Raw genomic sequence first — 15,525 nt, forward strand, 5'->3', positions numbered from 1 at the left:
GGAAACTGAGGGACAAAGCAGTGACTTCTCCAAGGTCACAAAGCAGGCAAGTGGCAGAGCCAGAATTAGAACCCAGGTCTCCTGAATTCCAATGCTGGATTCTTTCCACTAGGCCACACTTCCCTACACCCTCTTTACAAGGCTGGGTGGAGTTTCAACTCACAGCTATTGTCCTGTCCACCCCAGCATTTGGAAACCAATAGAACTCCAGAAGCACCCTAACATCCGGGGAATAGCGGGGGCTTTCAGTTAGTGATTTACATGCTTGTCTTCCCAGCGACAGTCCAAGGAGCCCACTGACTTTATTCCCATTCCCATCCACCAAAAATCCAGAAAAGGTGAGTAGGTGTAATATCACAGTAATGTCTTGTGGGTCTCTTCTAGAGAGGTTGGCTTTTTTTGGGGGGGTGGGGGGAGGGCGATGGGGAGGAAAGGAGGCACTAGAATGGGGTTGGTGCCTCATCATGAGGGGAGGTGAAAACACCTGATGAAAAAAGGAGGTGCTGAGAAGAGAGAAGAAACTCTAAAATGCTTTTTTGCTTCTTGCCGCGAGCTCTCCCCAGAAGCTTATTCAATGGTATTTCTCCCCACATCTCTGGAACATCATTAAAACGTCTTACCAGTCTCTGGTTCCACAGTCCGGCTTGGATCTGGTCTTAACCAGTTCTGGGATCTTTGTAGAATAGGTTGGAGACTATTAAACTAATCAGTCCTGCAATAGTTTGGCCGGAAGCAGGGTGGTCTAGTGGATGAAGCATGGATCCGGAAGCCAGAGGTAGCCTAATCCAGGCTCCATCACTTAATAGTAATAATAATACTAATAACTGTGGTATTAAGTGCTTACTATGTACCAGGCACAGTACTAAGCAATGAGATAGACACAAGCTAATCGGGTTGGACACAGTCCCTGTCCCACACTGGCCTCACAATCTTAATCCCCATTTTACAGATGAGGAAACTGAGGCACAGAGACATGAAGCGACTTGCCCAAGGTTACACAGCAGACAAGTGGCAGAGATGGGAATAGAACCCAGGTCCTTCTGACTCCCAGGCCTCTGCTCTATCATTCATTCGTTCAATCGTATTTATTGAGCGCTTACTGTGCTAAATGCTGGAAAGTGCAATATAGCTAAGCCACACTGCTTTACCTTGCCTGCTGTGTGACCCGGAGCAAGTCATAACTCGTGCCTCAGTTTCCTCGAATGTAAGCTTATTGTGGTCAGGGAATATGTCTACCAACTCAGTTATATCATACTCCCTCAAGTGTTTAGTACAGTGCTCTGCACGCAGTAAGTGCTCAGTAAATAAGACTGATTGATAAGGATTCAATGCCAGTTCTCCCTCCTACTTAGACTGTGAGCCCCATATGGGATAGGGACTGTGTGCAACCTGATTAGCTTGTATCTGCCTCAGCACTTAGAACACTGCTTGACGCATACCAAATCCTTAACAAATACCATAAGAAAATGACACTTTCCACTCCAACCACTGAACCCTTCTTTGTCTGTCACATTTCCGGGATGACACTCTTTTTCGGTCAGAGTCCGGTAAACCTTGGGGCTTGTTGGATGTCAGTACTGCACTTCAGTTTTCCCATCTCCTCACTAGGGAAGCAGTGTTGACCTAATGGAAAGCACACAGACCTAACTTCTCTGTGCCTCAGTTACCTCATCTGTAAAATGGGGATTAAGTGTGAGCCTCACGTGGGACAACCTGATTACCCTGTATCTACCCAAGTGCTTAGAACAGTGCTCTGCACCTAATAAGCGCTTAACAAATATCAACATTATTATTATTAATCCCCCTTTTTCCACTTGCCTGCTGCGAGACCTTAGGCAGGCCACTTAACTTCTCTGTGCCTCAGTTCCCTCATTTGCAAAGTGAGGATCCAATAGATTTTTCTCTTCAACCTGAGAGCCCATGTGGGGTCTGATAGTCTTGTACCTACCCCAGCGTTTGACACTTAGTAAGCGCTTAACAAATAACACATTTATTAGGGACAAACATACCTGCCCCTCTCTCCCTCAGAAAGAAGCTGTTAGGATTAAATGATCTCTTAGAAATGAATGCTCTTTGAAGTCTTGGTAGATGAGGTGCTAAAGAAATTCACATTATTGTAACCAACATTTCAACAGGAGTTCTTGGCCAGGGTGGATTGCAACCTCTGTAGTCCAAGTAAGAAATTCATAGGAACTGGAAACAATTTAGAAAATGGCAGCTTTAGGTTACATGTTTTAACATAAGGGAATCGTGAATACAGAAAATTGACTTTTATAACACAACAGGGCATGAAAGGAGTAGAAACAAAATCAATCAGTGATGTTCAGGCAATCTATGGTATTTTTTGAGCACTTACTGTGTGTAGAGCTCCAGTTCTGAGCATTTGAGAACATACAGTATAATGGCGTTGGTAGAAGCAATCCATTTCCAAAAGAGCTTGAAGTCTAAACCTTCTTGATTTCCCCCTCACCCAAAGGGTCTGTTTTATTATATTAAATAATATAAACTGCTTATTTATATTAAAGTCTGTCTCCTGCTCTGGGCTGGAAGCTCATTGCGGGGAGGGAACATGTCTACCAACTCTGTTCAATTTTCCCAACTACTTAGTACCATGCTCTGCACACAGTAAGTGCTCAGTAAATACCACTGATAGATAGGAAAGAGTCCAGAAATAAACCCAGGGGCCTAAACCAAAACCGGGAAAACCATAAATGCTTGTTCTTCTCTGGTATTGATTTTATTTCCTTGGTCACCTAATAAATTGGCCCAAATTAAACCAGTGACTCTTGGAATAAACGTTTGAGAAGATACAGTCCCCAAGGGACTGGATTTTTAGGTGAGAACCATGGGTTTGACAAAGAAAAAAATTCTCAAAAGAGTTTTGAAGCATTTTAACCAGAAAAGAGCCTCTAAATCCTCTAGACTAAAGCTTGTCGTGGATAGGCAACATATCTATCAACTCTCTAAGCTCGTCCTCTAAGCTCGTCCTCTAAACTCAATGTGGGCAGGGACTTTGTTGTTATATTGTAGTCTCCCAAGTGCTTAGTAGAGTGCTTTGCACACAGTAAGCACTCAATAAATATGATTGACTTGAATTACATTGTACTCTTCCAAGTGCTTAGTAGGGTGCTCTGCACACAGTAAGTGTTCAATAAATAGGATTGATTAAATCAGATATGTCCAAATTCATTAGCGTTGATCTACCTCATGCTGAGTACAGTGTCTGGCCCATAGTAAGTGCTTAACAAATACCTTTAAAAAAAAGGGGGGGAGGTGGAGAGAAAAGAAATGTGGTGTGGAAGGAGAATTTTCCTCCTCTTAGTTTCTCTAAGGCACTTTACTGTCCTGGCCTCCAGGCTTTACTGCTTCCAAGTAAATTTTCAACCCTGCTCCTTTCCCTGCATCTACTATGTCTTCCCGCTTTTCCATTCCAGCCACCGACCCCTTCTTTTTCTGAAGCTCTTACTGGATGACTTCCCCTTTTCATCCCTTTTTAGGATACTTTATTTTCATGGTATTTAAGCACTTACTATGTGCCAGGTTCTGGGGAAAGTGCTGGGATAGCTCCAAGATAATCAGGTTTGATGCCGCCCCTGTCCCAAATAGGGCTCACATTTTACAGGGGAGGTAACTGAGAAGTGAAGTGACCTGTCCAAGGTCACCCAGCAGATGAGTGTCGGAGGCAGAATTAGAACCCACTTCAGATCTGGATAATGGTCCAAGCTCTGTATACGATGCCCCCATTCCTTTGCTTCTCAGGGCTGCTCCCAAAGATGAATGGGGCTTTAGGAAACCTCACCACAGCCTCTGAATTTGTTTTCTTGGGATTTGCGGACCTTCCCGAGGGGCAGGTCTTATTGTTTGGGCTGTTCCTTCTCATGCACGTGATCACTCTGTCTGGACACCTGACCATCACGTTGATCACACTAATCGATCCCTGCCTCCAAACTCCCATGTACTTCTTCCTCCGCAACTTATCTTCCATCGAGATCTGCTACACACTGGCCATCGTCCCCAACATGCTGGCGAACCTCATCTCGGTCACGAGGGAGATTTCCTTCGCCGGGTGCGCGGTCCAGATGTACTTCTTTGTGGCCTTAGGCACGTCAGAGTGCTTCCTCCTGTCTGTCATGTCTTACGATCGCTACACTGCCATCTGCAACCCCCTGAGGTACTCGGTGATCATGAGCAGGTCGTCCTGCCAGAGGCTCCTCCTCGCCGTCGGCACCTCCGGCTTCGTGCTCGCACTTGGCCTCACGGTCCTGATCTTTCGGCTCCCTTTCTGTGGCTCCCACGCCATCAATCACTTCTTCTGCGACATTCCCGCCCTGCTCTTCCTGGCCTGCTCCGACACCCGGGTCAATGAGCTCGTGGTGTTTGCTCTCTGCTTCCTTGCCCTCCTCATCCCCTTCCTGCTGATCCTGCTCTCCTACGCCTTCATCGCAGCGGCCATTTTGAGGATCCGGTCGGCCGAGGGAAGACGCAAGGCCTTCTCCACGTGCGCCGGCCATCTGGTGGTCTCCCTCCTGCACAACGGCTGTGCCATCTTCATCTACATCCGGCCCAAGTCCGCCTACGCTCCGGACCAGGACAAGGTGGTGTCCCTGGTCTACACCAACGTGACCCCGATGCTCTACCCCATGATCTACAGCCTGAGGAACCAGGAGGTGCAGGGAGCCCTCAGGAGAGTCCTGAAGAGGAAAGTATTTTCTGAGAAAATGTAACCTTCCCTTTCCTGTAGGGTGGTAGTGAGACCTAATGGAAAGAGCCCGTGCCTGGGAGACAGAGGACCTGAGTTCTAATCCCAGCTCCACCACTTGTCCACTGTGTGAACTTGGGCAAGTCACTTGGCTTCTATGTGTCTGTTACATTATCTGTAAAATTGGGATTATACTGGATTACATGTGGAACATGTACAGTGTCCAACCTGATTAACTTGATTCTCTCCCAGTGTCTGGGACCTAGTAAGCACTTAACAAAGGTCATAAGAAAATATAATCAGGTTGAACACAGTCCGTGTCCTACACAGGGCTCACAGTCTTAAACCTCATTTTACAAATGAGGTAACCGAGATCACACAGCAGATGAGTAGCAGAGTCAGGATTAAAACCCGGGTTCTCTGACTCCCAAGCTTCTTAAAGGCAGAGACCGTGACTACGGACTCTATTATATTGTACTCTACCAGGCGCTTAGTACAGTGTTCTGCACACAGTAAGTGCTCAATAAATGTGATTGCTTGTTTTTGTCTTCTACTCACACTTCAAGCATTCCTATTTCCCCTTACCACTACACAGTGTGGTGGCTGTTTGGGTGGAGAGGAAAGGGTGGACTGGGGAAAAGTGCTGTAGAAAGATCTGGCAGGATTCTGCAGGTTGAATATGACAGCTGAAGAATAGCAAGGAGTCAAGGATGACATTGGAACTGTGGCTTCTGAATCAGGGAGGATAGTGTTACCAAATGAGATAAGAAATCCAGGTGGGATGATGAGGAATTGTTTCAGAGGCCAAAAAACTGTAGCCATGAGCCACACAGGCTTGGTCTTTAAAGGCAAATATAATAAAGTCAATGTAAAAGCCCTCCCCAACAGAGCAGACCCACTCCCTCATCTAACTTCACTCGACGGCACTGTTTGCTCTCATCCATTGGGTTGGCTCACATCTCTGTCGGCTTTTCATTCCAGCAAGGAAGGAGAAGCAGCGTGGCCTAACAGGTAGAGCACAGGCCTGAGAGTCAGAAGGACCTGGGTTTTAATCCTGGCTCCGTGACTTGTCTGCTGTGTGACCTTGAGCGAGTTCTTAACTTCAGTGTGCCTCAGTTACCTCATCTGTAAAATGGGGATTAAGATGGGGACTGTGGCCAACCTAATTACCTTATATCTACTCCAGCTCTTAGAACACTGCCTGCACATAATAAGGACTTAATAAATACCATTTTAAAAGTCCCTAAAAAACAAAACTATAAAACACCAGACCTTCCACTTCCTCTCCAACAATATTTGGTGTGTGCCCTGTATGCTCATTGCCTCTGTTGAACAACTGGGGGCTGACAGAAGAAGTTCATTCAATTCATTCAATAGTATTTATTGAGCGCTTACTATGTGCAGAGCACTGTACTAAGCGCTTGGGATGAACAAGTCGGCAACAGATAGAGACAGTCCCTGCCGTTTGACGGGCTTACAGTCTAATCGGGGGAGACGGACAGACAAGAACAATGGCACTAAACAGCGTCAAGGGGAAGAACATCTCGTAAAAACAATGGCAACTAAATAGAATCAAGGCGATGTACAATTCATTAACAAAATAAATAGGGTAACGAAAATATATACAGTCGAGCGGACGGGTACAGTGCTGTGGGGATGGGAAGGGAGAGGTGGAGGAGCAGAGGGAAAAGGGGAAATGAGGCTTTAGCTGCGGAGAGGTAAAGGGGGATGGCAGAGGGAGTAGAGGGGGAAGAGGAGCTCAGTCTGGGAAGGCCTCTTGGAGGAGGTGATTTTTAAGTAAGGTTTTGAAGAGGGAAAGAGAATCAGTTTGGCGGAGGTGAGGAGGGAGGGCGTTCCAGGACCGCGGGAGGACGTGACCCAGGGGTCGACGGCGGGATAGGCGAGACCGAGGGACGGCGAGGAGGTGGGCGGCAGAGGAGCGGAGCGTGCGGGGTGGGCGGTAGAAAGAGAGAAGGGAGGAGAGGTAGGAAGGGGCAAGGTGATGGAGAGCCTTGAAGCCTAGAGTGAGGAGTTTTTGTTTGGAGCGGAGGTCGATAGGCAACCACTGGAGTTGTTTAAGAAGGGGAGTGACATGCCCAGATCGTTTCTGCAGGAAGATGAGCCGGGCAGCGGAGTGAAGAATAGACCGGAGCGGGGCGAGAGAGGAGGAAGGGAAGTCAGAGAGAAGGCTGACACAGTAGTCTAGCCGGGATATAACGAGAGCCCGTAATAGTAAGGTAGCCGTTTGGGTGGAGAGGAAAGGGCGGATCTTGGCGATATTGTAGAGGTGAAACCGGCAGGTCTTGGTAACGGATAGGATGTGTGGGGTGAACGAGAGGGACGAATCAAGGATGACACCGAGATTGCGGGCCTGCGGGACGGGAAGGATGGTCGTGCCATCCACGGTGATGGAGAAGTCTGGGAGCGGACCGGGCTTGGGAGGGAAGATGAGGAGCTCAGTCTTGCTCATGTTGAGTTTTAGGTGGCGGGCCGACATCCAGGTGGAGACGTCCCGGAGGCAGGAGGAGGTGCGAGCCTGAAGGGAGGGGGAGAGGACAGGGGCGGAGATGTAGATCTGCGTGTCATCTGCGTAGAGATGGTAGTCAAAGCCGTGAGAGCGGATGAGTTCACCGAGGGAGTGAGTGTAAATGGAGAACAGAAGAGGGCCAAGAACTGACCCTTGAGGAACTCCAACAGTTAAAGGATGGGAGGGGGAGGAGGCTCCAGCGAAGGAGACCGAGAATGATCGGCCAGAGAGGTAAGAGGAGAACCAGGAGAGGACAGAGTCCGTGAAGCCAAGGTGAGATAAGGTATGGAGGAGGAGGGGATGGTCGACAGTGTCAAAGGCAGCAGAGAGGTCAAGGAGGATCAGAATGGAGTAGGAGCCATTGGATTTGGCAAGAAGGAGGTCATGGGTGACCTTAGAGAGAGCAGTCTCGGTAGAGTGGAGGGGACGGAAGCCAGATTGGAGGGGGTCTAGGAGAGAATGGGAGTTAAGGAATTCTAGGCATCGATTGTAGACGACTCGTTCTAAGATTTTGGAAAGGAAGGGTAGTAGGGAGATAGGACGATAACTGGAGGGGGAAGTGGGGTCAAGAGCGGGTTTTTTTAGGATGGGGGAGACGTGGGCATGTTTGAAGGCAGAGGGGAAGGAGCCCTTGGAGATTGAGTGGTTAAAAATAGAAGTTAAGGAAGGGAGGAGGGCAGGGGCGATGGTTTTAAGAAGGTGAGAGGGAATGGGGTCCGAGGCGCAGGTGGAGGGGGTGGCACTTGCGAGGAGGGAGGAGATCTCCTCTGAGGATACTGCAGGGAAGGATGGGAAAGTAGGGGAGGGGTTGTTGGGGGGAGGGGAGAGGCGGAGGGGTGACTTTGGGGAGCTCAGACCTGATCGTGTTGATTTTCGTGAGGAAATAGGTGGCCAGATCATTAGGGGTGAGAGATGGGGGAGGGGGAGGAACAGGGGGCCTAAGGAGAGAGTTAAAGGTCCGGAACAATCGGCGGGGGTGACGGGCATGGGTGTCGATGAGGGAGGAGAAGAAGCTTTGCCTGGCGGAGGAGAGGGCAGAGTTAAGGCAGGAAAGGATAAATTTGAAGTGTGTGAGGTCGGCTCGGTGCTTGGACTTTCGCCAGCAGCGCTCAGCAGCTCGAGCATAGGAGCGTAGGAGGCGGACGGAGGAGGTGATCCAGGGCTGTGGGTTAGTGGAGCGAGAGCGGCGGAGGGAAAGGGGGACGAGAGAGTCGAGATGAGTAGAGAGGGTGGGGTTGAGAGCGGAGACCTGATCGTCGAGAGTGGGAAGAGAGGACAGGGCGGCAAGGTGAGGAGAGATGCTATTGGAAAGACGGATGGGATCGAGAGAGCGGAGGTCTCTGTGGGGCCGTAGCGAAGTTGATTTTATTCATGAAGGTGGGTAAAATGTTGAGGGCCCTGGAACTCTTTAGGGTGCTGTCTGAGAGGCTGCCTTCTGGAGCATGGCCATATTCCCAGATCTCAGAGGTTCCAGAGTCTCTGGAGGAAGAGAACTCTTCAGAGGTTCTTGTAAAGCTTAAACATAAAAGTGCTGGTGCTTTGGTGCTTGGGCAGATACCTCAGAAGATTACGGGGATTTTTAATAGCAGCAGTGTATACATGTGTCTGTGGTCCAGTCTCTGCACTGGTTTTTTGTTCTTGTTTTTGTTTTTTTTTTAGTGGCGTTTGTCAAACACTATGTGCCAGACACTGTTCTAACCACTGGGGTAGATAAAAGCTAATCAGGTTGGACACAGTCCCTGTTCTACATGGGGCTCACAGCCTTAATCCCCATTTTGTGAGATGAGGCAACTGAGGCACAGAGAAATTAAATGATTTGTTGAAGGTCACACAGCAGACACGTGATAGAGCTCCAATTTATTAAACACTTTTTTAAACACTATAATAATAATAATAATTGTATTAAGTGCTTATTTTGTGCCAGGCACTGACTGAGCCAGAATCAATGCAATGCAACACAATACAAATGAGTCAACTCTGAGAACAAACCAGAGATGTGTTTGGGTGGAGGAGTGGGAGCAGCTGAATTCTTGGAACCTGGCAGGATCACAATAGGTTGTGTGGGATTATAGAAGAAGTGGGGAGGATGAAGCGATGAAAGGTGATATTGTCTACTTCAATCAATGGCCATCTTGGTTTCTGGACTGAATTCAAGGGGGAAGAACTTAAATCAGTGGCCACCTTAGTTTCTGGATTCAGTTCAAGGGAGAAGTCTGGAGGGTGGGCCTCAGTCAATGTTTGAGATGGAGAAACAGCTCACCTCCAAAACTTTGTGGGTATGGTTTCCTGGGGGTGTCTAAATCAACTGAAAGTATCAGTTGAGGTTCTTTGTCTCTTTGACACTATCTATGGCCAACAGAAATACTGAATCTCAGAAAACATTTGAAAATCCCAAAGAGAATATTTTCTTGTAATGTTAGGGGTTTAGCTCTCACAGACTAATTATCCAGCATTAGCCATGGCCATTGAAGGAAATCTACCAAGAACCTAAGTTTAGAAGAGAAAAGAAAATGCAGATTCCCAGAAAACTGTCTAGAATTGATTGTTTAAAGCTCTTCTCTGGGCTTTATTACTTTTAATTTCCAGAACAATGAACTTTTATAATGAATTATCAGCTGTCTGTGGTATTAAATTAGAAATCATGGGCATGTTTATTTTTGCTTCCTGTCCCAGGGGTATGTCAGACACTGGGGACCACTTAAATGGAGAGAGATGAAGATCTTACATCATTATTGCGTATAGAATTCAAAATCCCTCTTCCCCACCTTTAATCCAAGAATGTTTCATCCATTTATCTTTAGGTTTTCCAGATTAAACTTTATTGACTTTTCATAGGTTAAGAAAGCTGCCTCATTATATGTCCCATAACACATTAAATTACTCCCTACTGTTTTCTAAAAAAAAGTCTCTATTCACTGGGGGATTAATGAGGCGGTAGATCACTGCATAATATTACATCTAATTAGCTTGCCTCTTCAGTGCTTAGCACAGTGCCTGACATCTAGAAAGTGCTTGATAAATACCATCCTTATCATATAAGGAAAGCTTATTCATTGCCCCTTTCCTTCCTGAAGCTCTTCAATCTTCAAGATTCTCCCCGGTTGACTTTTACTAACTAATTTGGGGATTTGGGATCCAGTGGTAAATATTTTAGCCGCTTAATATCATAGTGCTTGAAGTTCCTCGAAGATGGCTTTCAATGGAGGTAAGACTTTAGCCAATGAGAATCAACGTTCAGATCCAATGGAGGAAAGGGCTATTGGACTCATAATCTCAGAATTTAAGCATTTCTCAAAATAGAGGTGGTTTCTGAATAGAAACCTACTTTGTAGTTTTGTCAGGTCAATTGGATTGGTTTCAGGAGGAAATATTCTACTGAATCTTGAATCCAGATATCCATTTATCCAGAGAGGCAGGCTGGTGGCATGCGTTCTCATCGTAATTTTGTGATGGAGAAGGAGGTATTCTCAAATATCTTTTCTAAATAATGTCAACTTTCCGCTCCAGAAGCAATGTGTAACTGGACTGGGGTTCTGGCTGACTACAGTGCATTTCCCATCATGGAAATTCCCTAACATTTTTAGTTTAGGTCATGGCCAACCCCCATGGCAAACTCAATCCCCTTCCCACTTTCTCCACAGAAATCAAATATAGCAGTGCCCCAGAATTCTTGGGGGCACCAGGGAAGTTCACGAATAGCATGGCAAGGACACAGCACCCGGATTAGGAACCTCTGCTTCACTGTTTTGGTAACAACAGAATGAATTTAACAATTAACAAGTTAGGTGTCTGAAGACACTGCTATCGTCTCCCCCAGTTCGTGTTAATTAGCCTCTTGGTTTGGAGAATGGAAAGCCAAGGGTTGACATGGTCTCCTAAACTTTCCCATACCAAGAGGTAGGAAGAACCCAACCCACACACTTAGCTCCTCTAGTGCTAACCTTCTCAGTGAGTCTCGATCTCGCGTATCTCGCAGTCGATCCCTAGCCCACGTCCTACCTCTGGCCAGGAACAACCTCCTTCCTCAATTCCCACAGAGAATTACTGTCCCCTCCTTCAAAGCCTTATTGAAGACCTATCTCCTCCAAGAGGCCTTCCCAGACTAACCACCACCCCCTTTCCTATTCTCCCACTCCCTTCTGCGTCACTTGCTCCCTTTGTTCTTCCCCCCACCCAGCCCCACAACACTTATGCACATTCATTCATTCAATAGTATTTATTTATTGAGAGCTTACTATGTGCAGAGCACTGTACTAAGCACTTGGGATGTACAATTTGGCAACAGATAGAGAAAATCCCTGCCCAGTGACGGGCTCACAGCCTAAACGGGGGAGACGGACAGCAAAGCAAAACAGAACAAAAGACAACATCATCAAGCTAAATAGAATCAAGGAGATATACACCTAATTAACAAAATAAATGGGGTAATAAATAATATATACAAATGAGCACAGTGCTGAGGGGAGGGGAAGGGAAGAGCAGGGGGAGAGGGGAGCAGAAGGAAAGGGGGGCTCAGCCTGAGAAGTCTTCCTGGAGGAGGTGAGCTCTCACATATCTCTAATTTATTTAAACTGATGTCTGTCTTCCCCTCTCTAGACTGTAAGCTCATTGTGGGCAGGCTACGTATTTATTGTTGTATTGTACTCTTTGTATTGTGCTCTCCCAAGTGCTTAACACGGTGCTCTGCATACAGTAAGTGCTCAGTAAATACTATTAAATGAATTGAATGATTGAAAGTAGGAGTAATAGCATTTATTAAGCACTTACTGTGTGTAGAGCACTGTACTAAGTGCTGGGAGAGAATAGAAAGGTGGGGATTAGATGTGGAGGGATGGTAAATCTCACTTTACAGTCAGGGAAGGAGATTGAAGAGACAGCCAAACTCACAATGGATTCTACCAGGAAGAGAGTTTAGGTTCCATGTTTTCTTGCCTGGACACTATTGGGTCATAGTTTAACGCTATTCCTTCATTTATCTTTCATTCATCAGCAGCAAAGCTTGAATCAGGTAGGATCCAGTGGAATCTCCTAACCAGGAATCTCATATCTGATATCCTTGATAACATCTTAGTTGGTAAACACATTCCCTTCCTTTAGTGAGCTTACAATCTAGTGGATATAGTGCACACATTCATCAGCTGAGAAAATGAGCAATCAGGGATAGCTTCTTCCAGTCCTGGTTGAAAGGCAGACACTGCCCGAAAGGAAGGATCTCTTCTGAGAGGAATCCTTCATGAAGAATATTCCATGCCTTGGGATCACTAATATTCAAACAGGACTGAGTCTAATGTAACCCTGTTTTCTAGTAAGGAAGGTATTCTAAGACCCCAAGATTCTTAAGAAAGAGAGCAGTGGAGGAACAGCTTAATAATGTGAAGAATAGGTTTGAGCATTTTCCAATGTGGATTCTGCATCCAGTAGTATTTATTTGAGCACTTAAAGTGTGCAGAGCCCTGTACTAACCTCTTGGGAAAGTATAATACAACAGTGTTGATAGACATAGATCCCCTCACCAGTGTGACTTTGACCTTTCATTCGTCCACTGGAGCATCTGTAAAGTGGTCAGACTGAAAAGTGCAGCAAAATCTTTGGCCGAAAGTCACCTGTCTTCCAGATTGGAGTCATAGCACTAGAATTCTCTGCTCCTTCCTTCCCAGTTCAATCTGGCACTCATATATCTTTCTGTTTCTGCTCTGGCAGGAGGAAGCAGATCTGGAGAAATGGAAAGTGAGAATCAGACATTAGTGACAGAATTTCTCATCCTGGGTTTAACAGACAATCCGCAACTGCAGCCCTTTCTCTTCCTGCTGTTCCTGACGATCTACTTCTTGACTGTGTTGGGCAACGTCACGATTTTGGTCGTTACCTGCTTTGATTCAAGGCTCCGCATGCCCATGTATTTTTTTCTCAGCAATCTGTCCTTCCTAGATGTGTGTTACACTTCAGTGACGGTCCCGAGGATGCTGCTAAACCTCCTGTCCCAGTTCAAAGCCATTTCCTACACAGCCTGTATTTCCCAATTGTATTTTTTCATAGTATTTGCTGGCACCGAATGTTTTCTGTTGACGGCCATGGCTTACGATCGGTATCTGGCTGTCTGCAAGCCACTGCGCTACCCTGCCCTTATGGATAACAGACGCCTCCTTCTGTTGGCTACAGCTGCTTGGGGAACGGGAATCTTCAATGCCACATCACACATCTCCTTTACGGTCAGGTTGGTATTCTGTGGGCCCAATGAAATCGACCATTTCCTCTGTGACATTCGGGAGCTTTTGAAGCTGGCTTGCAGCAGCACACGGAACAACCAACTGGAAATATTCCTGGTGGGAGGGACCTTGAGGATCACCTCTTTCTGCTTAACTCTTGGGTCCTACGTCCCTATCATCATCACCGTCCTGAAGATCCGCTCTGAGGAAAGCAGGAAGAAAACCTTCTCCACTTGTGCCTCCCACCTTACCGTGGTGGTCCTCTACTATGGGACCCTGAATTTCGTGTATGGGCGACAGACATCTGGGAACACCCTGTACATGAGCAAAATGATGAGCGTCATGTTTAGCGTGGTGATTCCGATGCTGAACCCACTCATTTACACACTGAGGAATCAGCAGGTGAAGGGCGCTATTGTAAACTTCTGGTACACTAGATGTTGCTTGGTAAAACCCCCACTCAGTGGAGGTTGAAATCTATATGTTCTGAGACCTGGGCAGATTCACCCAGAGTCAAATTATTCCAATTCTTCTTTCTTTCCTATTGGAAATCTGACCCTTATTGGAAAATCAAAGGAAAAAAAGTGACCTAGTGGATAGAGTCTCTAGACTGTAAGTTCACTGTGAGCAGGGAATGGGTCAGTTTATTGTTATATTGTACTCTCCCAGGTGCTTAGTACAGTGCTTTGCACACAGTAAGTGCTCAGTAAATATAATTGAATGAACGAATGAAAGAGTACAGGTCTGAGAGTCAGAAGGACATGATTTCTAATCCCTGCCCTGTCATTTGTCTGCCTTGTTACCTCGGGCAAATCACTTAATTTCTCTGTGCCTCATCTATAAAATGAGAATTAATATTGTGAGCCTCATATGAGACATGGACTCTGTCCAACCTGATTAGCTTGTATCATCTCAGATGCTTCTTCAGTTGTCTGGCACATAATAAGTGCTTAATAAACATCATTTTTAAAAAAATCAGGGTCCCTGTACTTCTCAAATGCTAGGGAATTCTCAAGTGCAGTTTCCAACAGTAATGTTAATTCTACTAGTGAGCCTAAGGGTATTTTCTTTTATCTCTTACTGTATTTTCTATTCCCTCTTTTATTTGTGACCAATACTAAAGAATTTGAAAGAAGAATGCCATAAGCCAGCCTCATAGATATTCCAGATCAAAAAAAATTAAAATCTTCAGGCTGACATATTTTTATTCTGCAAAACAGTCAACTCTTTTCATACTAGATAGGGTCCCAAATCAATCAGGGTTATTTATCGAAGGCTTACTGTGTACAGAGGACTGTACTGATCGCTTGGGAGAGTACAATACCATAGTTGATAGGCACATTCCCCGCCACAGCAAATTTTCAGGCTAGAGAGTTCTGTATATGCATGCATACACACACGATTGTGTATCTGAGGTCAGTGAGCTAAAATCTAAGCAAATATGACATTAGTTATTAAGTAGTAATACAAGCATTTTTACATGCTCTCAGCCTGATTTCCTTTGTGCTTGTTCTTTTTTCAGGCCCCAGATCAGTGCTAACTTTTAAGACTGTACTATAAATGTGAAATGCAACCTAGATGAACTGGTCAATGGAAATTTAATTCTACCATGCATGGGATAGTTCATAAGCATTGTAGAAGAACAATTCTTAGAAAACACTAATCATTCAGACAGACATTAAATCTGTTTGTATAAATACTTCTCTTGTTCTATCAAATTCACCCAGAGTAAAAATCTGGGTGAATTTGGGTGAGTAGAGTTCTATTGATTCTATTTATATGTAGCCTATTTATAAGGTTCTGAATTAAAAGGGCAATGAAATTACTGTAAATTGATCAACATGTCAACCTCCCTTATATTTTCAATAATTCAAGAATGGCCAGTGTTGCATAAGACTACCAGCCCATGCTTTTGAATGTTGCCCAGACCTGCTGCCATGTTATGCCTAGGAATCTTTTCTAGTTTGAAAACTAACATTTTTACATTACCAGTCCACTAAAAGCTGAGCGCTAACTCATCCCACCTCATTACCTTGAGAACTGACCATCTGTACTTTAATTTCGGATTTAAAATCATTGTGGCTGAGATTTGC

The 15,525-nt window shown here is 45.6% G+C and overlaps 2 protein-coding genes across 2 annotated transcripts; both read left to right on the top strand.

Annotated features, from left to right (window-relative positions):
* The first annotated feature begins 3,676 nt into the window (after nucleotides 1–3,676).
* Nucleotides 3,677–4,975, top strand: LOC120638475 (olfactory receptor 10V1-like). Its single transcript, XM_039912467.1, has one exon. It carries the CDS (start codon nucleotides 3,714–3,716, stop codon nucleotides 4,722–4,724), a length of 1,011 nt encoding a protein of 336 aa, XP_039768401.1. The 5' UTR covers nucleotides 3,677–3,713; the 3' UTR covers nucleotides 4,725–4,975.
* A 5,440-nt stretch (nucleotides 4,976–10,415) lies between these two features.
* LOC100076317 (olfactory receptor 1009-like) lies at nucleotides 10,416–14,979 on the top strand. Its single transcript, XM_039912443.1, has 3 exons — nucleotides 10,416–10,431; nucleotides 12,927–13,860; nucleotides 14,955–14,979. Exons 1-3 carry the CDS (start codon nucleotides 10,416–10,418, stop codon nucleotides 14,977–14,979), a joined length of 975 nt encoding a protein of 324 aa, XP_039768377.1.
* The last annotated feature ends 546 nt before the right edge of the window (nucleotides 14,980–15,525 follow it).

The sequence above is a fragment of the Ornithorhynchus anatinus genome, chromosome 6, assembly GCF_004115215.2.
Source record: "Ornithorhynchus anatinus isolate Pmale09 chromosome 6, mOrnAna1.pri.v4, whole genome shotgun sequence".
In the NCBI taxonomy this organism is placed as follows: domain Eukaryota; kingdom Metazoa; phylum Chordata; class Mammalia; order Monotremata; family Ornithorhynchidae; genus Ornithorhynchus; species Ornithorhynchus anatinus.

What these genes read in the sequence shown, in the direction of transcription:
- LOC120638475 (XM_039912467.1), top strand. Translation starts at nt 3,714, where the DNA reads ATGGTCCAAGCTCTGTATACGATGCCCCCATTCCTTTGCTTCTCAGGG.
- LOC100076317 (XM_039912443.1), top strand. An exon ending in GGCGCTATTGTAAACTTCTG is followed by an intron (nt 13,861 to 14,954) that starts GTACACTAGATG and finishes TTCTTTTTTCAG; the next exon opens with GCCCCAGATCAGTGCTAACT.